The following is a 24,824-nucleotide window of genomic DNA, read 5'->3' on the forward strand; positions in this document are numbered from 1 at the left end:
ATTGCAAAACTGGTACAGCATGACATGATTGCATGGCGAACACAAGCGACATACCCTGACAATAAAATCATGACTTGCGTGTCATGTAACAACATGAGTACATGTCACGCTCATGATGCGCTCGCGGCGGTTTCGGTATCGTCACATACCAAATTTGGTATAACACTACGTGAATCGATGACGAAGGTATGCAACTGGTGCAAACATGATAATCATGAGATGTGTGTCATGCAACAACATGACTACATGCCACGCTTATGATATGCAGGAAGCCGTTTCGCTAGCTTCACTTATGGCAAATTTGGTATTACGGGACGTGAATCGATGACGAAAGTATGTGACTGGTGCAAACAATATAATGATGAGATGCGTGTCATGCATCATCATGACTACATGCCACGCTCAATATTCGCTGGCGGCCGTTTCGCATGCTTCACTTATACCAAATTTGGTATTACGGGACGTGAACGGATGACGAAGGTATGATAATGCTGCAAACTTGATAAACATTAGGTGCGGGTCATGCAATAACATGACTACATGCCACGGTCATGATGCGCTCGTGGCCGTTTCGCTAGCGTCAAATATACCAAATTTGGTATTACAGTAAGTGAATGGATGACAAACATATAATACTGGTACGAACATGATAAACATGAAATGCATGTCATGTATGACTACAAGCTACGCTCATGATGCGCTCACGACCGCTTCGCTAGCTTCCCATGTACCAAATGCGGTATATCGTGACGTGAACGGATGACGAAGGTATGATAATGGTGCAAACATGATAAAAATGAGATGCGTGTCATGCAATAACGTGACTACATGCCACAATCAAGGCACCAATAAATTTCGATCTGACGCTGTGTACGTGCTCGCTGGCGTTCATTTCGTCGCGTCACGCCGGGGTTGCCACGCCAGGCGCCGGTCCTGCCATATACTAGAAGGAGTGCGCCGCGCTGCGTTGCTTTGACGCATGCACGTTTCAGCGCGTCCAGCGTCCCTTCATCATGAAAAGAGGGAGACGCAGTGTCGTCTGGGTAAGGCATCGGCGCGAAATGCAGCATATCGCATTTCGCGCTGGTTGCTGCCGGCCGCGCCAACGGATGCTGGTCGCGCCCGGCGTCAGACTATAGAGTGCTCGCATTTTGCTAACGTAGCGTCGTTATGCCCAGCGTGCGCGCGCGTCAACGCTAAATTGGAGCATATTGGGCAATTCATGATGCGCTCATGGCTGTGTTGCTAGCTCCACATATAGCAAATTTGGGGTTACGTGACGTCAATGGATGACGAAATATATTACTGGGGCAAACATGATAATCTTGACATGCGTGTCATGCAAGAACTTGACAACATACCACGCTCATAGTGTGCTCGCGGTCTTTTCGCTAGCTCCAGATATACTAAATTTGGTAGCAAGTGACATGAATTGATGACGAAGGTGAACGATAAATACAAACATGATAATCAAGACGCAAAAGTCATGTACAGCATCATTTACCTTCACCTCTTAAGGTTGTGCTGATTTTGAAGTGACATATCAACAGTTGTCATTCGTACTTCTCATATCATCGATTCCCTCTTCACGTGGGATCTGCCTTTTTTTTTTGTATCTTACACCGGAGCTTTTCTATGTCAGAGAAATAAAAGTGTCGTCACAGTGTTTTACTTTACAGGCCACTAGATATTAGGTTTATCTACAAAAGCAGCTAGCAGCTGCAATATAGGAGCGGAAGTAAATATACTAGAGCGACAAATATCGCGAGCAGCGACCAACGTTTGTAAAGTTATCTTCCGCTCCCAGTAATAAGGAACAGGAAAAGTATATGCGGCTGTAAGCGCGCAAGGCAAGCTTTTAACGATAAGGACACTGAGTATACACATGGTTCAGTGTACCTAGTCTAAGAATTAGGCACCAGAGAAGTGGCTGCCTGAAGGGCTGTACTGGATAATACTTGATCAGGGTTTGGTTTTGATAAGGCACCTTACCAGATTCTCCACTGTAAAAGCATTTAAAACTCTGCATAAACAGAGCCACAGGCGATAGAATTATATTCAGCAGAAACTGACTAATGAGGAGTTCGTAGCTGTACAGGAGTCGCGAACAAGCACAGCCAATTACCAGCGCTATGTATGTGTGCGGAAGTTGGGAAATTTACTTTCTCGAAAAAAGGCTTGCTGTTATTTCGGCAACAACACATGGTGCTTTTCGCGTTTGTTCTAAGTAGATCCATAATACATGCTCATGCTTACTATTCGCAGAAGGACCGTTTTTTATTTACAATTAGTAGAATAATGAGGATGTTTTCAGGGACCGGAATATTTTATGCGGATGGGAAGAAAATTAGGCGAAATGATCAGTTTACGTTACCCATATAAAAAATCAGAAAGACGTCCATGAGGAGGCTGGGTTTTCGCAACGACGACGACGTTCAAGTACGCAAGACATCTTGTCCAAGACAGGTGTTTTTCAACTTCATACAGATGAGCAGAAGCTTTTTTGGTACTCTTGCCTAAACCATTGTTTAGAAAAAAGGTCTCGAAAATTTATTTATCGGCGAAGAACAAAGAAAGAGAGCCACTCAATGAGAAACATTCCTCCTTGTTTTGTCTTTGCAACGTCACAGTATTTACTAAAGAAAGTAGCCCATTCTCATATTTTAAGCTTTGACTTTATTAAAAAAGCGGCCTTGGCTAAGTGCATTTTGCCACTAGCCGGCCAGCTTCGAAAAGTGACACGCGTGAAAGTGTTATTTGTGAAAATGTTCGCTGGAGGACATTCTGAGTGTGATACATTTTGGTAAACGATGGCAAGCTGCTGTCAGCCCAAGCAAAGCACAACCTTTATTATTGTTTTGTATTCAAAGTGCCTATGCTCAGATAATTGCTAACCATTTTAGACAAGGCAAATATAACTTTATTGATGGTCGTCAATGGTGTCCAAGGTGGGCAAGGTTGCGACTTCCTTGCCTCTCCTTTCATACATTTCCCGGTGGCCCTTTTTCACAGTGAGGAACTGGTTGAAAGTTGTTTGAAATTTCATCTCACTTAATCATGTTTTTGGCAGATACGTTTCTCGGGCTTGAGTGGACCAATGTGGCTGGATTCTTCGGGCCAGTGGAGAAACGTGTCACTGTACGTAGCAAAACTCAAGCGTACGGGACTCACTTCGGTAAGTGATGTCGAATACTAATAGCAGACACGAGCGGTGGCCCAGACAGCAAAAAGAGCGCGCAGATCTAAGCCTGGTATCTCACAAATCTGCGATTGGAACGCACACATCTCGACTGGAGCAGTTTGTGAGCGGAAATAAAGCAAATGAGCATGTCAGGGCGTGAGTGAGCGCAAAGCGTTTTACGGACATCCATTCATGATTGGATGAAAGGCGGGTGCACAGAATAGGTCCCGTGAACTTCCCGTCAAATTCGCCGGTTTTGGTGGAACAAGAATTCTTGCTCCAAAAATCAATCCATGATCTGCGGTTGCTCTCAATCTGCCATTTGAACACACAACGCACGCTTCTGATTCACGATTGGAATGTGATTGCTCCGCTTAGAGCAGAAAATCTTGATCTAGCTGTGCCATTAGAATTCAACATTGAATGCTTGGTTTTTATCAATGACGTGGTTTACAAGTGACATTTAGTTCACTTGTTCACATACAATATTACCTTGAAACTATGTTTTTTTTTCACCACAGTGTTAGACATTACGTGCATTTAATTTTATAAGGGGAGGGACGTCGCGGATAGTTAAAATTACATGCAATCGTGCCTGCTATGAGATGGGTGCACCTATGTTTTGTAGGGTAACAATTTTATACGCGTCTCTCGAGGACTTAAATTGTAAGCCATTGAACAGGTTCAACACCAGCTGACGTCAGTAAACACCGGTTTACTTGTTACCTAACCTTGCATACTGAAGCCACTCAGGCGCAACTGTGGTGGATCGTAGGACAGAGTGTCAGATATATGTAACATATGACAACAAAGACTGCACTACCTACGTCACAACTCTTATTATTAATCTGGAGAGCACTTTATTTAGCTGTTATCAGCAAATTTGCCTGCTGCCGCTTTGGTTGAATTTATGTAACTTGTTTACTATTCCACATTATGAACCCTGTTACGCAAATTTTCAGCTTGAATGGTGAATGAACGAATAATGCGTGGCCATGATGTAAGTATAACCTGGCGTTGGCATGCGATACATAGAACAATGTGATTTTCCCGTGGTGGTTGAATTTCGTGGACAACAAATCGCGTTTGCTCAGTTAAGTAATATATCTTAATGTGCAACTGTAGCACAGCATCCTCGTGTTCCTTTGTTAATATCTGATGCTTTTACAGCTCGCCGAATTTTTTTCTGCAGTGAAGATATTATAATGTGATATCATTAGGGGGAGACAGAAGGTTAGGTGGGCAGATATGAATAAGAAGGTCACGGGTATAAATTGGCAGCAGCAAGCACAGGACCGGGTTAACTGGCAGAACATGGGAGAGGCCTTTGTCCTGCAGTGGACGTAGTCAGGCTGATGATGATGATGATGATGATGATGATGATGATGATGATGATGATGATGATGATGATGATGATGAGCATTAAACGGCTGGTTTAGCTGAAATTTTGGCATCGGTGTTGGCAATGAATACTTGGTAGATAGTGAAAGTGGTCGAGAGATGAAATTCGACATACATGCGAATAAAAATATCTTGAAAACTTTGGTCAAAGTTAGAATCGAACTGGCACTTTCTGAGGCTAGTCGGTGTTCTTTCAGAGAGCCATTTCCACCCTTCAGACTGTTTAAGAAGAACGTTATTATAATGTTATCTACCAAGGGGTCATCTAGATGAAAGAATTATTACGTTGCAGAATCTTACCATTGCACCAGGCTTAAAAACGTGCGAATTGCGCAATGAGTCAGCTGTTTAAAGCAGCCCGCTCATTGCAAAGTGGGTTGCTGCGCAGATGCGCACGGCGCCTTGCGGGCGGGTACTTCGCCAATTTTCTAATCGAATAAGTATGACGTCGTGAACACATCGCAACTGCTCTTGCAGCAAGCATGCTGTAATAGCTCGAAAAAGCCAATGCCACGTGCATAGACAATCATTGCCTATGGCATTGTGAAGCATGACGAACTGAAAGACAGAATGCGCCATGTCATCCTACTTCAGAAGGTGAAAGTTAGGGGTGCTCGAAGTAACTTTTTTTTTCGTTTTCAAATCGTGCGTACAAACTAACTTTAACTTAAAGTGCCGCCCTAGGAAGATTGCAAAAAATTGTATTTTTGCGATAGCATTTTTTTGTCTAATCGTACTTTTTATGTTTCTGTGTTTATTCTCAGGTTGGAACGTGGAATATGTCATCCGGGCTAAACATTACTCGAGCAGAAAAGATGTTTGAGGACGAAATACTCAGCGTGTTGAAGAACAAGACTTTGAGAATAACGACGATATTGGTGAGCCCGTCGTTCACTATTATGACCTGGTGGAAGTTGTGGCGCCTGGCTTAGTTATCTGTATAGTAGGTGGTCGGCCTGGTAAAGCCTGCATTTCGTGAGATCATAGTAGCATATATATATATACGTGTATAAATATATATATATATATATATATATATATATATATATATATATATATATATATATATATATATATATATATATATATATATATATATATATCCATATATATATCCATATATATATATATATATATATATATATATATATATATGTAGTAGGAGTAATAATTCAATGGGCCAGTTAGTCTTTGTGAAGGTATGGGATATGGCACAACGGGAGCGTTGTCAACAAGGATAAATGTATTTATTTCCAAACAGTTTCGGGACTCATCTCCTGCTGAAGGGAGGACCCCTCCCGAAACTGTTGGGAAATAAATATATTTATACTTGTTGACAACGCTCCCGTTGTGCCATATCCCATACCTATATATATATATATATATATATATATATATATATATATATATTTATATATATATATATATATATATATATATATATAGTGGGAGTAATAATTCAATGGGCCAGTTAGTCTTCGTGTAGGTATGGGATATGGCACAACGGGAGCGTTGTCAACAAGGATAAATATATTTATTTCCCAACAGTTTCGGGAGGGGACCTCCCTTCATCAGGGGATGAGTTATACTGACATGAACTGACACACGCCAAGAACTGAACAGCACGTGATATGAACCGTAGGTGGATGTACACGGACAGTTGGCCTCGTCCTCAGTGTTGACAGTGGTTCTTCCTGTTTTTTACTTTCTTTCTTTTCTTTCTTTTTTCGTCTTTTTTCTCTCTTTTTTTCCTTCTTCCAGTTCCCTCTCACTCTCGCAAACGTCTTTCAAGGCGAGAGGGACGCGGCAGCAAGGAAGTTCATGTTAGTATAACTCATCCCCTGATGAAGGGAGGTCCCCTCCCGAAACTGTTGGGAAATAAATATATTTATCCTTGTTGACAACGCTCCCGTTGTGCCATATCCTATATATATATATATATATATATATATATATATATATATATATATATATATATATATATATATATATATATATATATATATATATATATATATATATATATATATATATATATATATAGTTTTGCCTTTTTGAATGTCAAAGGTTAAATTGGCCGACAGATGCTAGTGTGAAGGACTGTGTACCCAAAACAAAGTACAAAGTGAGAGATTTCAAGCAATTTGGCAAAACGGGTATCTGCATGTTAGATACTGTCAGAAGCAGGCAAAATAAATTACATGAAAAGTGTTATTAGGTTGCTAGAGAGAGAAAAAATAAGTAAGGGGAAAGATGGTAAGATCATTCAAAATCAAACATCTGGTTTACTTACTGCCCTCCATTTTTTCAAGGTGAATATAGAGGGGAAAAAAGCGGAAAGAAAAATCGGAGGGAAAAGGCGGGCTACAAGATAACACATTAAATCAATCACTTCAGACCCGTAAAGCAGACCAACATAAAAATAGTGTTCAAATGAGCCATTCACTTGAGGTAATGTAAAAAATACGTGGTTTCGCATATTTACCAATCTTATTTGCATTTACGGCAGCTCCCAGCAAACTTCGCAATCAACGAAAACCTAGTAGCTAGTTTAAACGTGTTTAGTATGTGCCAGCCGAATGTGCGCCAAGTGTAAATACTTGCGTAGTTGTGCTCATTCTTGTGCATACTTCTGCATGATTATTAAAGTCTACATGCTATATCGTTTCAATACGAAATTATCAAGTATGCTACACAGTAATAGGGGCTCTTAGCGTATACGTATGTTTTCTGACGTTAATGTGATATCAAATATCGTCTTGAATCAGCGCTTGCGCATGTGTTTATGAAACTTATACTGGCTTCACGGAATGTAAACTAATCACCAGGTATTTTTCACGTCCACTACCATACATAGATTTTGAATTCGCCTTCGTTCACGGCAACTTCCTCGCTTATCCAATGGCTAAGGCAATCGACTGCTGACCCGTAGGCCACAATATCGAATCCCGGCAGCGGCGGTCACATTATCGATGGTGGTGAAAATGCTTGAAGTGGATGTGCTTAGATTTACGTGCACTTTAAAACACACCATGAGGTCGAAATTACCGCATGCCTCCACTACGGCGTTAATCATAATTAATAACTTAAACTCCAATCAATATTAATTTTTGTGATCTAGAAAATGGAAGCCGTAAACGTGAGTGGCATAAATCCCCTTAAAGGTTTGATTGATATGTGAGGTTTAACGTCCCAAAACCACCATATGATTATGAGAGACGCCGTAGTGGAGGGCTCCGGAAATTTCGACCACCTGGGGTTCTTTAACGTGCACCCAAATCCCCTTAAAGGTTTAATTGGTGGTGCCATCTATAGCGAGGAAGACAAAAATGGGGCAAGCATCAAATTATTTTTGTAGAAACGCGTTGCAGCAGCGTAGTTAAGAATGAGTGTCCTTCGTATTCAACAGAAAAAAAAACGTGTTCATGTGTATGGTTCCTCAAGTGTGGCAAAATTTCGGCACCGCCGGGCGGTAACACGATCTTCCAATACCTCTATGCGTAGCCTGGGACACCGTACACGCTAAATACGGCTAATGTTATTTTTCCGCAATGGTGACTGCGTGTTATTAAAGGAAACGTAGTTTTAATAGAGTTATAAAGGGCTTTTAGCTTCTATGTATACTTTTTTAGTTTACCGCGTAATCAGACACCAGAACTAAAATGCGCATGCACAAGCCTCTACAAGACGTGAAACTTTTATGAACCGTATACTACTCTCCCGAAAGATTTTACGTTTTTGGCCCTATCTCACTAAGTGACCTTCGTTCGTGGCTAAGCATGGTTTGTAAGGGATTCTTGAGAGAGAGAAAAGAAGATAAAAGTAAGCCCCGTAACTGTCTGCATCGTAGTGCGACACCTCAACAGTGACTCACTAAGGATGGTGGTAAGGAGTATATAAAATGGATATGGATAGAGATAGGGGCAGGGACAGAGAGATACACATACAGAAAAAAGAAGATAGAAAACATGGACACGGTCGCATGAGTCCGAGGACAGGGCACCACTCAGTGAGAGCTTCACGGCGTGAGGAGTTGGTGGGGGACAGGCCGGTCGGCCATAGCTGCGCTGTCATCAGAGATCGAGGAGGCAGAACTGGTTGGCACAGAATCTAACGAGCGAGTCCAAGCCCAGTTTCCATCTTGCGGAGACTCAAGCCGCAAATTTGAGTGCGAATCGTTGTCAGCTTGCTTCACCCACCTTACTGAATCTGGAGGACCTGGAATGCCGCAAACATAAACGTAAGAGACCTTAAGCCCCCCGTATTGCTGGATAGGTGGCGCCATCTAAAGTGGTCAAGCAAAACCAGGAGAGCACAAAATTGTTTTGCAGAAATTTCATGCATTCCACTCCCTGAATAAATGCTTTGTAGCGGGACAATGTCGAAATAGTTCCTTTTTTAGTTATATTTCCTTCATAGCATTTTATTCATTGATGCAATTTACCACGCTTTGTGAGTGTGTTTATTTTGTATATTTTTGGATGTAACCCCTCTGCTGTAATGCCAAATGAGGCGATGCAGGTATACAATAAATAAATAAATAAATAAATAAATAAATAAATACTAGGTGCTAACAAACGTGCCCATGTCATCACGTGGTGTCAATACCTTCGTACAGTAATCCAGTGTTTTTATACAACAGCATACGTCAAACAGTAAAAACATCTAATATTCTGCCTCAGTTATGATTCAATTTTGACTAAATCAAATATAATGTGAGACGGTGTCAGGTATGCGAAAGAGCCACCGTTGTATTTTCAACACAGATGCGTGAGCCAGCAACCGAACACGCGGCGAGAGAATACGACGATCATGATCATGATTTGTATGCGCAGGTGATGAATTACACGGTCAGCACTCACACTTTTTCTTCCCTACACGAAAGCGGTCAGCCAGACCCCCATTTAGTAAGGGTACGAGCGTCGGATATAAGGCTTAAGACAAGACACATGAACAATCTTGGTCCCGTGACGACGGCGATCAGAAGCCGAAGTAACCAGATAGACGCGATAATTCATGGCCGATGTTGGTTCAAGCACGGTGTAAGGACCCAAGTATCTGTAAATGAATTTTTCACTGAGGCCGGGTGTACGAACAGGTGTCCAGAGGAGCATTTCGTCGCCTGAGTAGAAGGACACAACTTGACGTGTCAACTTGACGTGTCCCATCCCAATGAACCTTTCGCTGGGCCTGAATACTAGGTTTTTGCGCGGGAGATTGTGCGGCAGTGGTTGACACGGGCAGCGAACTGTTCCGGAAGGAAAGCAGATGAAACAGAGGGCGTGGCCAAGAAGCTGCTGTCTAGAACAAAAGATGGTGGACGGCCATCGAGGAAGTACAAGAAAAAACGGGCTGTAACTTGTAGTGCGTTGAATGGCAGTGTTGTAGGCGAACATTACGAAAGGTATTATTGTGTTCCAGTTCCTGTGCTTGGGTTGGATATACATAGAGAGGTCACGTCTGACAAACTTCTATGAAAACGCTCAGTGAGACCATTTGTTTGCGGGTGATATGCGGAGGTGGTCTTATGGATGATGTCAGAGGCCTGTAGGACTTCAAAGAGCACATTAGAAAGAAATGTTCTGCCACGGTCTTTCAGAAGAACGCGAGGAGCACCGTGGCGCAAGATAATAGCACTCAGAACAACGTCGGCCAGTACGGAGGCAGCGCCAGAAGAAAGAGCTGCCGTCTCAGCATAGCGAGTAAGATGGTATACGGCAGCAACAATCCAACGGTGACCAGCGGGGGTAAGCGTAAGGGGTCCGTATACGTCTATACCAACGAACTCGAAGGGAGCAGATGGGCACTGGAGAGGTTGTAGGGGGCCGGCGGGAGCAGATTTCGAACGTTGTCGATGCTGACATGGCGAACAGGAAGTGTCGTACTTGGCAACATTAGTGGAGAGGCCAGGCCTGATGCAGGTAGTCTTATTGTGACCGTAGGTTTTATGAAAACCCAAGTGGCCAGCCGTCGGGTCGTCATGACACGCTTCTAAAACTTTGAATCGCAGTGAGCGAGGTATGACACGGACCCATCGGCTACGAAGAGGATGGTAAATAACCGAAGTAGTGCCCCATCATGAAGTTTGAAACACGCGAGTTGTCGTCGTAAGCGGCTGTTGGGAGCACGGGGAAAGCCAGTGAGCCGATCGATGATTGCACGGCAGTATGTGTCTGCACGTTGGAGTGAAGTGAGGTCTGCGGACTGAAGGAGGTCATACGGTGCAGTGAAATTGATAGGTCTAAGACTGGTCATCTGCGTGGTGAGCTTAGGAAAGTGCAACACAGCGGCCTCCTTGTCGGCATCAGGTTCGATGTCAAGCTTGCTGACAACATGACCTAATATTTTGATGCTACGGCTCGCAAACTTCATGGTATTTTGCTGGAGACTGTCTTTGGCTAGACATGTGAGAACTTCGTATAGATGTTCTAAGTGTTGCGAGAAGATTGATGAAAAGATGACGATGTGGTATAGGTAACAAAGACAGGTCTTCCATTTTAGGCCCCGAAGCACCATGTCGATCATCCGCTCAAATGTGGCTGGGGAAATGCAGAGCCCAAAAGGCATCTCATTAAATTCGAAGAGGGCATCAGGACTATAGCAAATGCCGTCTTCACTTTATCAGACTCATGCATCAGGATCTACCAATAGCCAGATCATAGGTCAAGGCTCGATAAGTATTCTGCACCCTGTAAGGAGTTTAGGGCATCGTCAATCCGAGGCATGGGATATACATCCTTCCGGGTCATTTTGTTTAGTGCCCTGTAATCAACGCAAACTCGCACTGATCCGTCCTTCTTCTTAACTAGGACAACAGAAGACCAAGGGCTTGCTGAAGGCCTGATAACGTAGCGTGCGAGCATGTTATTGACTTGCTCCTCGATAACCTTGATTATTACTTGGGGTTTTAACGTCCCAATACCACCATATGATTATAAGAGACGCCGTAGTGGAGGGCTCCAGAAATTTCGACCACCGGAAATTTCGACCACTGTTAAAGAACCTGGGGTTCTTTAACGTGCACCCAAATTTGAGCACATGGGCCTACAACATTTCCGCCTCCATCGGAAATGCAGCCGCCACAGCCGGGATTTGATCCCGTGACCTGCGGGTCAGCAGCCGAGTACCTTAGCCACTAGACCACTGCGGAGGGGCTCCTCGATAGCCTTGCGTTCTGAATGCGACCCACGGTAGGGGCGACGGCGAATGATACGAGACCTGTCTGTGGCGATGCGATGAGAAGCCGCCGTAGTTTGACCCCAGCCATCCGGACAAACGTCAAACCAAGTCTGGTGTTTTGTGAAAAGAGCCAATAAGTTATTAGTTTTCGTTGAAGGAAGAAATGGACTAAAAGTAGCTTCAAGCGCATTAGATGAGCCTCTTGGTGGCGTTCACTTGGCGACTGACGAAAGAGACGATACAGTGACGACATATACCGGTGCTATGTCAATAAGGCTGGCAACGGTGGACCCCTCTCGCAGTAGTTGCGGCTCTGTCATCGTGTTGTAGGCGATGAAACTGGCATGACCATGCGAAAACTGAACTAAACAACAGACGATGGCGATTCCACGGAGAATGCAGCGATGATCAAGGTCAACCACTGCGTCCCCGTCAATAGAACCGCTCGACCTAGTGGTGAGGATGCGTCCTTGGGCCGGGGTACATTACAAAATCTGCAGCTGCGACAAGGTGAGGCGATGCAGTTTTCATCACCATTTAAAGATTTTCACAAACGAGAAGATATACGTCTACGTACGTGCATAAAAGTTTAGGCATGGGGAGCTAAAACTTTGCAAAATCATGCGTTTCTCTATTCTCATGGCATGGTAATGTAAAAATGCATAGACACAAGCTAAAAGCCTCTTGAAGCAGAAAACATGAAAGCGATATCCCCCAAACTTCAGAGTGAAGCTCTCGCGTATGCCTTACACGATCATTACTGCAGAATGAACCATACGTCATGCTCAAGAAATCCGCGCACAAGCTCGAGGGAAACGACCGCTTCGAGGGTTACTGCGTGGATTTGCTCCATGAAATATCTGCAACGCTGGGCTTCCGCTACCGGCTCAAGCTCGTCAGAGATGGCACCTACGGAACACGTGACTCACAGGGCAGGTGGAATGGCATAATGCGCGAACTTGTGGACATGGTAAGTTTTGATTCAGAAAATTCACTGCGTACGCCAACAAATGAGTGTAACTGTAGACAGCTTTAAGGACAACTGTCGTACTTGCTTGTGCAGATTGTGATTATAACACTTCGCGTGCTTCTTAAGCAGCCCACGCAGTACTTCTAAAAGTTTGGTTGCGTTCCCGTTCACAACATACAGCCCTTATGCACTATCTTGTGCTTTAAAAGCTTTGTTGTCTTCAGAATAAATGGTATCTTAAACATAAAACTATCGTTTAGCTTCTGCTGCTCTTAATACCAACAATAACTTCTAACAGACTAGCAACCAGGTTAGGCTATCGTGATTCTTTAAAAAAAACGTCACCATACCGTAGACTTGGTTCACATACATAGACAGCTTTCACCGCTTGTGTCATATGCGTAAAAGCGCAGTATGGCTAATGTGCCATGCACCATACGTATTCGCCCTCATTCTTTGTTGAGCGCATTTACACGCCAGCCTCAAAAAAAAAGAACGCACCCAATTGTCTAACTGAGGCTAAAGGTCAAGCAGCCGCAGTGCTTAATAGTTAATAATAATATTGGGACTTGAGTTATCATTTTTGAGTTATAGACACCAAAGTCCTAACCACTTTCATTTCGTAGGAATAAATTTAGACGCGTGCTGTCATGTTCTTTTCATTGTGAACAGAACTCCGTGTTCTAAAGCTTTGTTGTATTTGACCCTATGATTAGGGATGACGTTACCGGGGACAAGTGGGTAATAAGTGAAATGACACCATCTCGTATATTAAAGGTGAAGCTTGTAAGCCTCAGGTGGCTAGGTTTAGACTGTTTAGCTAAGCTTAGTGAAGGTATTGAGACATTTCAACCAGAATTATCTGAGGGTAAATACTGGCTACCTTTCATTTGCAAATATTGTGAACCATTGACTTTACAGCTTTTATTTGAATGTGTCAACCACCAAAATTATCTGAAAATTTCTTAAAGACAATTGTAGCGTCATACGTTTTTCAGTATACAAGAGTACTTATAACCCACCTCATTTCTAGCAAATATCTTTATTTTAAACGGCTCAACTGTTCGACGATTTCTGCGTCTTCACTGCAGGAGGCAGACCTGGCGATTGGTGACCTGACCATCACCTCAGAGCGCGAGCAATCTGTCGACTTCACTATGCCTTTCATGACGTTGGGGGTCAGCATACTCTACAAGAAGACCGACCAGAAGCGTTCCCTCCTATTCTTCCTGTCTCCGCTTTCGGAGGATGTGTGGTTTTGTGTCGCCGGGGCGTGCGTCGCTGTGAGCGTGATTCTGTGCTGCGTCGCTCGTGCTCAGAGTGCAGGGTGTCGCAGAAGTAGTGCCATATCGCGACGTTATGGATGCTGCTGCTGCGAAAACAGTTTAGTGCGCAGTGATGTAGATTGGTACACTGAAAGGGACAGTGGTCGTGCCAGGCTCGACATCATCAAGGGTCAGGAAGCAGTCGGTTCCTCCGACCTACAACAAGATACAATATATTCTGACAGCCGGAGAAATAGTACTCTGCCAACGGTGCAAAGTGACTTCACTCTCCCTAACAGTTTTTGGTTTATAGTTAGCGCCATCATGAGGCAGGATTGTGGTATTTTTCCTAGGTAAGTGGAAAATTATCTTTCTTTCATCAACTGCTTCATTGCATAGATTTTGTTTAAAAGAAAACATTGCGATTTTTGTTCTCGATCTTTTCTGTGTTCGCATATCAAAGAGAAAACTTCAACTAAGCAAATGTTTGGTTTTTGAACTTATGCTGATAAAATAGATTGTTCAAAAGACAAAAGTTAGCGCTTGAGGGGTCGCTTCATTCTGTTGCGCGAGATAGGACTACGCTGAATAGTTAAATAACACCAATTCTTCTAAAGTAAGCATAGATTTAAAAAATGATTATTCACCAAGTGGTATGTTAGACCTTGAGCCTAAAAAGTAATGTTACTTTGCGCACAGATCTAAACTCGGCTCACAGATTGAGGTGATATGTGGCTAATAGCCTTAGTGAATTGTTCTCGCTCGGAAAGACGTCCTCCAGTCCCGCTTGTAAGAACTGGCCTATTCTTGTGACACACCTTAGATTTGGCCATCTCGGTTGAAATATTCTATGCCACGTGTTCGAAGTACTATCGACGAGATGACGCTGCCCCATGATAGACAGCAACAAAGTAATTAACGGTGGCATGAATCCAACATATATATTAAAAACAAAACAGGGAGAACATACTTTAACAACTATGGTGTTTCGCAGTGGTTTGTTGCGGCCTGGTAAATTTTTTAGCAAAAATTACAGAAAAGTACTTATTCGGTGTTTCCGGTGTTTAGAAAGTAACAATTTTTTGTGCATTTCCCGACTTTTTGTTGCCTATTTTTTACATGTTTTTAACGCAACCTTAAGGATAGTTTGCAATGTTCGCATTACTTACATTTGGCCCGTTTTGCATAGCTTCTTTTATTATTACCTATTTCTGCCAGAAATCAGACATCATGCATCTACATGCCATATACAAAACATATAAGATAGCACACTCCTTATAGGATGGCATTGTGTCGACAAAGTTCCACCCTGTGGCCTGCTTGGGCACTCCCTGTTCAAGATAATTTTACATAACATGGTATAATGTACAGGGAAGCTTCAGCGCGCATCATCGCTGCAACTTGGTGGATCTTCTCCTTCTTGCTGGTTTCCTCTTACACGGCTAACCTGGCAGCTTTACTGACTAAAGAGAGGCTGCTGTCACCCATCGAGAGTGCCGAAGACTTGGCGAAGCAGTCAGCCGTGCGCTACGGATGCGTTCGCTCAGGATCGACTCAAGCCTTGTTCAAGGTATGGCGCCGTCTATAAGCGACAAGTGTTATGATCGGCTGCTGATAAATGCGTGCAGTATTGCTTATAAAGGTGCTATGTACCAAACATAAAGCAAGTGGTCTCGTTAAAATATTTTGTATTGAGCAGCATCGTTATCACAACAGCAATAATTATACAATTGGCGTGCTGTTAGTGAAGTCATAGTTCTTCGAAAACAGAATTCAATATTTTGTGGGGGTTACGTCCCAAAACTACAATACGCATATCAGAAACGCCTTAGTAGGAGGCTCCGAAAATTTTGTCTACATGAGATTCTTTAATGCGCACGCAACTCTAAGTACACGAGCCACAAGCGTTTTTGAGTTCATCGAAAATGAAGCTGCCGCAGCCGGGAAAAGAACCCTTTGAAGCTGGGGCACATTTTATATCAAAGTGGATGTCTGTTTCGGTGATGGCCTTGTAGGGTACTATGTATGTCCTGTAAAACGAATGATGTGTTCGCAAAACACATAATTCGTTTACAGGACATACATCGACATTCGTTTACAGGACATAAAGGCGTAAACACTACGTACGTTCAGGAATAGGCAGACAAATTCGCCTGGTCACGTAGTTTTAAAAAAAGTTCCAAAGGAGAGAAGCTGTTGTGGTGATATATTTGTGAGGCAATCATTTTGATAAAGCCAAATTCTGCTCAGACACTAGTTTTAAACAAAGGCATAGAAATATGTGTGGCTGAACTTTATCAACAAGACTTAATTACGTATCAGATGCTTTGAAGTTAACCGCTGCGTAAAAACACCTGGCATTATCAAGTTAACGAAGACTCGAAAGACCTGAAAAATAGTGCTGACTTTGTGGGCCAAATGTTAGTGTTACGTTTAAATAGGGATACAGTGGTTTGTTCAATAGAACGCTGAATGACGAGGTCGCACGGGACAAAGGTGCCGAGAGAGAGATCTTCCAAAGTCCACACTTCTATTCTCTTTTCTCGGTCCAGAACATACACGTCGTAATATTAGTACATCTTCACGTGGTGAGTGCAGTAAACAAGTCGGATGAGCAAAAAAAAAAGAAGGATGGACATTCATGTATCAGTTCACTATATCTCCCTGTAAAAAAATCTAGAAAAACTTAAGGAAACGTGAGTGTTTCAATTAGGTGACTGAAATGGCACTAGCGTGTAGGATTCGGTCAACTTCTGGTTCACATTGGGTTCACTTGTGTGCAAAAAGGTTGCGCCATCAAATTTGTGGCATGCGTGTTCTTTGCTGTAATCGTTTTCTTCAGCTTCGGGAAGCATGATGCGTACACCATGGTTCGTGTATTTTCGCTAAATCAATTATTATTACTCTACTTATGTGGACCATTTTGGGTTTCAGTTTCGCGGTTCCGAATTAGGAATTGACGTCGATGTATAGGTGGCTTGCTCACTAGAGCACACAAGGCTGTGACGCACAGACAGTCGCCATGACCAGCTGCAGTAGCATCGAGGCAGTGGCAAAGAAAACGGCAGCAAGAAGAAAACAAAGCGTTTATATGTGTGTTTAGAAAAAGTGGGTAACAATTTAGAGTACTAAGTACTCTACTATGGGAGAGAGTAAAGCTGTCCCATGTATAGTATGTTACTCTATGGCTTCACTTTGAAACATTTGCAACGTTCGAACGACGTGGACGAGGAAGCCGCCCGACGCTTGATGCGCCGGCTTTATATTCACCTTTTCATAAACGCCTCGCTGGGGGCCGCCATAGCCCTCCTTGGGCTGTGCAAATGGACCCAACCCCTCGAAAATGCACTGAGAACGTTGCGCCCTTAGTCTTTGTACTCCCGCGCACAGCCCATCATGGCGGTGTTTTTTTCCTTCCTGTGAAAAGGTGTATAGGCGCCAAGATGCTGATGGGGGATGAGACAGCCCCGCTGTTGAACGCGCGCAGTGTTTCTGAACGACGCGTCGAGTGTCTTTTCGAAAGCACCCAGAGTCCTTGAGAGACGCACACAGTGTCTCTGCAAGGGACGCCAGCACACTCGCAACAGCAGGCATGCTAGTTCTTTTCTTGTTCACAAAATGCGTTTCAGAGATAGCGGAGGTCACTCACGTCACTACAAATCTGGTGTGACGTCACGACAACTGCCGTTACTTCTTGTATTCAGTGGGTGTTCCAATACTCACCGTAGATGGCTAAATAGACAGCTAAATTGATGGCGGCCAACTTAAGTCCCATTGCAATTCTCACGTTTCCAGCAAAATAGACAGCTCCGAGAAGACCGTGTCGTAGAAAAATACAATTCAAGCTACTTTGCTGCCTAAACAAGATGGCGGCTCAGCGAATCGCTAAGATAGATTGAATCTAGCCGGAATGATCGTCAGCACAAAAGCAGATGCTTCTTCAGACGGTCAATTTGAGTAACGCTTAATTTTTTAAGATTTACACACGAAATAAGCCAGAAAACACAACTGTTACGTTTGTTTAATTTGGCTTTCTCTTCTCGACGCGAGGTAGCACACCGTCGCGTAAAAGCCATACAGACAGACGTGTTCCAATTCTCGGACAGCATGGGCTCGGTGCTGTCTTCTAAGCAGTCTGCGTAACCTGTCTACGTGCTGTCTAATTATTGGAACACAGCCATATGAAACGTCAGTGTTGCTGCGCATGCGATTCACCTACATAGCGAAACTGAGCATTCGACTACACATTTAGAAGTGAATTAAAGTATATTCTACGCGTTCTGTTTGTCCGACTCGTCCTGTGGAGAGTCTTTGCACACAGAAGAAACACACAACAGGCTTGAAATTTAGTGTCATCGCCCCTTTAGGTATTGAAAGAAAACAGATCAGTAGTAAGTATGTGCCACCTCCATGACAAGCGTAAATCAACGCTCGACTCCTTCAATCAACATTCTTATTTCTATCAGAGAACAAAGATCGTCTGACTGCTTCTTCTGTAAGCATTTTTATTTATTTGAAGTGTTATCTCTAAATAAACTTTTCAGATTGCTTTTAGTTTCAAATTACATTACTTTCAACATCCTCACACTCAGATCTTGGGAATTACTTTTGTGGGTGATTTTTATTGATAAGAAACCATCATCAACATCATCAACTCGTTTATTTGTTTGAGGCCATACTGCTAGCTGATGGATGAATGGATGGATGCGAAACTTTATTCGAAGTGCTGAGGTGCACGACCCAACGTGCAGCTGGGCTGCTCTCACGTTGGAGCAGTCAGGCAAGCCCAAGTGCCACATCATGGGCCCCCTGGACAGCTAGCTCACAGTGAACCCCGATCCGGGCTCTTCTTAGCGTATAACCCTTTTTCTTCATTCGATTGGTCCGTGCCACACAACGAGGGGCAACATCAGAGCAGGAGGAGGTGGGAGGAAGGAAAGAAATGCAAGGCAGGGTGGTAAACCAGGCGCACGTCTGGTTTGCTACCCTGTACTGGGGGAAGGGGTGAGGGCATTAAAGGAAAAGAGAGAGAGAAGTGATGGACAACGTGTGTGTAGATGTGAACTTGTCCATTGCACGCTTATAAGCGGTCGCGTAGTCCGGTCGTCTTTCGAAAACTTAGCAATGCCCGCGTCGCTTTGCTGGCCTGCGATGCATAGAGCCATGAACCAAGGATCTTCTATTGGGAAAAAGGTCTACTGTCTAGTGTCTCTAACGTTTCGCGTAGCAAGTTGCGTTCGCTCGCAAAACGTTCACATGAACACAGTAGATGTGCTATTGTCTCGTCCGTGACGCACGATTCAGATCGGGACCTATCCGCCATTCCTATGCGAAAGGAGTACGCCTTCGTAAAAGCTACTCCTAACCACATGTGGCACATTAAAGCTGCATCCTGGCGGGAGATGTCCGATAAAACTTGAAGCTTTCTCGATGGGTCCAATTTGTGTAGGCGGCGGTTCCCGACACTAGGGCCACTCAGCCAAGTTTCTGACATAGTGTTAGCGAACGATTGAAGGCCCCTCACAGCGTCGGTTCTCGACAATGGAATTGGGGTTGTCTGGGCGTTCTCGTGAGCTGATCGGGCAGTATTATCAGCAAGGTCGTTACCGACAATACCACGATGTCCCGGTAACCACTGGAACACCACGTCATGCCCTTTTGATAAAACTTCGTGAAGCACTTCTCTTATTTCATTCACTAGTTGTTGATGCACCCTTTGTCGTAAAGCTGATTGCAAGCTCTGAAGGGATGCCTTGGAGTCACAGAACACAGCCCATTTTTGATGTCGGGCTTCCGATATATAAAGTGTAGCAGTACGTAAGGCAACAAGCTCCGCTGCTGTGGATGTTGTCCTACGCAACAGTTTGAACTTTATAGTGATCTGGTACGTCGGGATGACAACAACACCTGTGGAGCTGTCAGCCGAGACCAATCCATCGGTTTAAATGTGGGTCCTCTGGCCGTATTTTTCGTTGAGTAGCGACAGTGCCACCTGTCATAGGACCACTGTTGAATGACGGCTCTTGTTCGTTATTCCCGGAATAGTGAGGCACACCTGTGGTTGTTGTAGGCACCACGGAGGTGACGCTGGTCTTGTTGCTGGAGTGAAGCCAAAAGGAAGGCATTCTCTATGGGCAGAAATAATTATTTGAAAACATCGCTTGTGGTCTTTGAAGTGGCAACACTGCAACATGGTGACTAGGAACTCGACAGAGGTGTCTTATGTGGGCTCTCAAATGGTCAGTGGTGACGTACGTTCGAATTGGATGCTCTCTTGCGATCATAATTGCCCCGTATGTTGAGGTGCATCGAGGCAATCTTAAGCACACGCGTAGTGCTTGTCCTTGCAGACTTTCGAAAGTGCGGATGTTCGTCTTGCACGTACTTGCCAGTAACGGCAAGCTGTAGCGCAAAAATCCCAAAAACAGTGCCCTGTAATGCTGCATCATTGACCTTATCGATGCGCCCAAAGATTTTCCGCAGAGGAACCGCATTATATGGAAGATGGAAGTTAGCCTTCACTTCAGGTAATTGCAGTGGGCACTTCACGAAAAGTCCCTGTCAATAATCACACCAAGGAAGTGGTGGTTCTTCTGTTATGGAATATTTTATTGATGGTAACGGGGTATTGTGTCATGGCTCTGCGAGTAAACGCAACCAATCCACACTTCTCCGTTGAGACGGAAAGACTTTTCTTGCGGAGATATGAGCTTGTCACGGTGGCAGCCTGCTGGAATCTTGCACGTTTTTGTAGACGAGTTACAGCCGAAGTCCATAGACAAATATCCCCAGCATATATAGATATGAGGACAGTACCGGGCAAAATTTCACGAAGACCTACCATAACGAGGTTAAATAAAGTGGGACTTAATACGGTGCCCCAAGGGACGCCACGGGAAGTATAGTAATTGGTGGTAGGTCTATCTACGGTTTGTACAAAAAAGGACCTTCTCGTCAAAGAATCCTGGATACATTGGAACATCCGACCGCTGATTCCGACAGCTTCCAAGGAGTCTAGAATGGCTTTATGTGTTACGTTATCATAAGCCCCTTTGATGTCGAGGAAGCGTGCCAGTGGTATGCTCTTGAGGCTCTTATTTTGCTTCATAAATGTTGTGATATCACTCACGTTGTCAAGAGATTATTTACCTCACCGAAGTCCCGTCATGCAGTTTGGGCATACGTTGTAGCGCTCGCTGTAGCATACAAGCTATCTACAAAGGTAATTGCTAACAGAGTAAAGAAAACAATAAAATTCAATCAACCAAAGGAACAAGCACGATTTCGAACAGGCTACTCAAAAATCGACCACATTCATAGTATCAATCAGGTAATAGATAAATGCTCAGAATATAACCAACCACTATACATAGCCCTTATAGATTACGAGAAGGCGTTTGATTCAGTAGAATTATCAGCCGTCCTGCAGACACTGCGGAATCAAGGCGTCGATGAAGTATATATAAACATCCCGGAAGAAATCTACAGGGGATCAACTGCTCCCATAGTGCTTCATAAAGAAAGCAACAGAATACCAATCAAGCAGGGTGTAAGGCAGGGGGACACGATCTCCCCATTGCTATTTACCGCGTGCTTACAGGAGGTTTTCAGAAGTCTAGAATGGGAACAGTTAGGGATAATAGATAATAGAGAGTACCTTAGTAACCTGCGCTTCGCCGATGACATTGCATTGCTGAGTAACTCAGGGGACGAATTGCAACCCACGATTTCGGAGTTAGACAAGAAGAGCAGAAAGGTGACTCTTAAAATGAATCTGCAGAGAACGAAAGTAATGTACAACAACCTCGGAAAAGAGCAGCGCTTCGAGATAGGTAATAGTGCACTTCAAGTTGTAAAAGACTATGTCTACTTAGGGCAGGTAATAACCGCGGAGCCGAATCACGAGATTGAAGTAACTAGAAGAATAAGAATGGGGTGGAGCACATTTGGCAAGCACTCTCAAGTTATGACAGGTAGGTTGCCACTATACCTCAAGAGGAAGGTATATAAGAGCTGTATCTTGCCGGTACTTAGCTACGGAGCAGAAACCTGGAGACTTACATTGAGGGTTCAGCTTAATTTGAGAACGGCGCAGCGAGCAATGGAAAGAAAAATGGTAAGTGTAATTTTAAGAGACAAGAAGAGAGCAGAGTGGATTACGGAACAAATGGTGGTTAAGGATATCATAGCTGAAATCGAGAACAAGAAATGGACATGGGGAGAGCATGTAGCGCGTAGACAGGATAACCGCTGGTCATTAAGGGTAACTGACTGTGATCCCAGAGAAGGCAAGCGGGTTAGGGGGAGACAAAAAGTCAGGTGGACAGATGTGATTAAGAAGTTTGCGGGTATAAATTGGCAGCAACAAGCACAGGACCGTATTAACTGGCGGAACATGGGAGAGGCCTTTGTCCTGCAGTCGACGTAGCCAGGCTGATGATTATGATGATGATGTAGCGCTCAAGGTACCATTCTAGGCGTGTAAGTGTCATCCTTTCCATGACTTTTCTTACGCAACTTGCGAGGGCAATATGGACCAATGATGTCAAATCAAATGGTGACTTTCCTGGTTTGAGTAGTGGCACAAGTATACTTATCTTCCAATCCTGGGGAACAATGCCCGCCTGCCATGAGTGGTTGTAATAGCATAACAACTGTCCCCTGACCTCCTGTTGAAGGTTGGCTAGAGCGGCGTAGGTGATGCCATCGGGTCCTGGTGAAGATGATCGTCGGGAAGCCGCCAAAAATTCGTCAAGTTCTTATACCGTAAAATGTTTGTCCATTTCGGAGATGCGTGGTTTAGGGACAAAACTCTTGACGGTGCCAGCGGACAAAGCGTACACACCAGCGATTCGCATACTGAACTTCTGTGCCAATTCAAGTTGGGTGCAGCCTTAATGTAGGGCTAAAGCCATGAAAGAATGTCCTTGTTGGGGAGTCAAGTCCAGGCCACGAATAGTGCTCCAGATGCGTGACAACGGCTTTCGGGAATACAATGATTCACAGAATGGTTTCCAGCGTTCCTGTTCAAGTTTGTCTAAACGTCGTTAGACTTTTCTCTGTATGCGTCATGCCAGCCTCAAGTCGCATATTGCTTTCGTCCGTCTGTATCTCCTTTCCGCCCTTCGGCGAAACGCACACAGCTTTTTCAGTTCAACGTCGAAATCTGAACGCTTGACGGTGAACGGGAGAAGACAGGAAGCTTCCCTCATTGCCTCTTTGATGACATCTTCAAAGTTCCTGTCAGGGTCTTAACGGCATGTATTTTCCATGAGTCACTGAAATCTGGACCAATCAATTCTTCGTATTGTGGTCCTAGGAGAGGAGTTAGTAAGACCCCTTATACTACATATAAGTTGGAATGTGGTCACTCCCATGCGTTTCGATGTCTGAAAACCAGTGCACTTGCAACCGGAAGTTTCTGGATACCAGAGTCAAATCGAGGCAACTGCTGTACGTAAGGCCCCGTAGGTATGTAGGACTGCCATCATTTAAAAAAACTTAGGTCGTGCTTGGAGGCAAATGACACGAGGTTTCTTCATATAGCGTTGATCGTCGAACTACCCCAGATTAAGTGATGTGCGTTAATGTCTCCAGGTATAACCCATGGGCCCATAGTTGTTGTCAGTGTCTCGTAGTCGGTCTTGTTCAAACCACCCGGATGGTGATATGTAGACACCAATGAGTGTGAATGACACTTTTTTCTTTTTAACACGTAAGCAGACATATTGATTGTCATCATGCGGTTTAACTGCGTGATTCACATGTGTGAAATTGGTGCGAATATTAACAACCACCTTGCTGCGTTCAATATGTTCATTATACGGTGAAGAAACGGAAGATTGATACCCTGATAGTTTAGGATGTTGTTGCACGTTTGGTTCACATATACCTATTACAGGAATACGATTCATGAATTTATACTGACGTAATGAAGAGATGCGGGATCTCAGGCCTCTCGCGTTCCACTGCAGTATCGACGCTTGTCGGACCTCGTTGCGAAAGGAGAAAATTGGTCAAGCCATGCTTGCTACCGGAGACTTGCAAATACTGGACTTAGAGCATCGAGTACTTGTAGTGCACTCTGAGCGAGTGGAGACTTCCGACTGCTGCACAGCTTTCGCATGGCATCTAGCAATGTTCAGAACATTCTGATGTCTTTTGTGTCCTCCTCAGGCAGCTTGACAGCGGCTGGCTGGAGGGATGTGATTGTCGATGTGCGCATGGAATTTGCAGGTGGCTGTGATTTAGGCAATGAAGGCCAAATTGATTCATCTGTAACATTGCTGTTCGGTGGTTTGTTGACCGCGCTTGCCACCTTCAGTCTGGAAGGCAAGGGTGGTGGAAGAGAAGGGTGGTGGAGTGGCGCTGTTGATGCAATGTCTGCGGCATTCTTTGATGGACTGCGGCGATGATGACGCCTCTTTCGGACGGTCCTGGCAGCCTCTCAATGCGACGAATTGTCTCTGACAATTTGTTTCAATACCGCTATTTGTCTTTGCATTTTGGGGTATTCTTTTGACGAAGCTGCATGTGAGCCATGACTATTTTAGCATTTGAGGGTAGTTGCTTCGCAGTCATCCGCAGATTGCGCTTCCGCGCAACGAGGACATACCGTCTTATTTTCGCGTACGCTTCTCACGTGGCCTTGCTTCATGCACTTATGACACTTTAAGGGCTTCGGTACGAAAGGTCGGACAGAATGCCTAAAATGGCCCACCTTCACGTGTGAAGGAAGATAGTCGCCCTTAAACATGATCAAGCAGCGTGAGTTTCCCAAACGGACAACTTTTGCGATGACGCTGGCTTCATTTGCCGGTTTGACCAG

The 24,824-nt window shown here is 44.1% G+C and overlaps 1 protein-coding gene across 1 annotated transcript in view; it reads left to right on the forward strand.

Moving 5' to 3' along the window:
- Positions 1–24,824, forward strand: part of LOC119186102 (glutamate receptor ionotropic, kainate 2) — a 56,239-nt gene that overhangs the window by 2,239 nt on the left and 29,176 nt on the right. The window contains exons 2-6 of the mRNA XM_075894592.1: positions 3,071–3,175; positions 5,347–5,460; positions 12,528–12,731; positions 13,823–14,349; positions 15,368–15,566. Coding sequence (XP_075750707.1) covers positions 3,071–3,175; positions 5,347–5,460; positions 12,528–12,731; positions 13,823–14,349; positions 15,368–15,566 — 1,149 coding nt within the window. The remainder of the gene's footprint in view (positions 1–3,070; positions 3,176–5,346; positions 5,461–12,527; positions 12,732–13,822; positions 14,350–15,367; positions 15,567–24,824) is intronic.

This window comes from Rhipicephalus microplus, chromosome 5 (assembly GCF_043290135.1).
Source record: "Rhipicephalus microplus isolate Deutch F79 chromosome 5, USDA_Rmic, whole genome shotgun sequence".
In the NCBI taxonomy this organism is placed as follows: domain Eukaryota; kingdom Metazoa; phylum Arthropoda; class Arachnida; order Ixodida; family Ixodidae; genus Rhipicephalus; species Rhipicephalus microplus.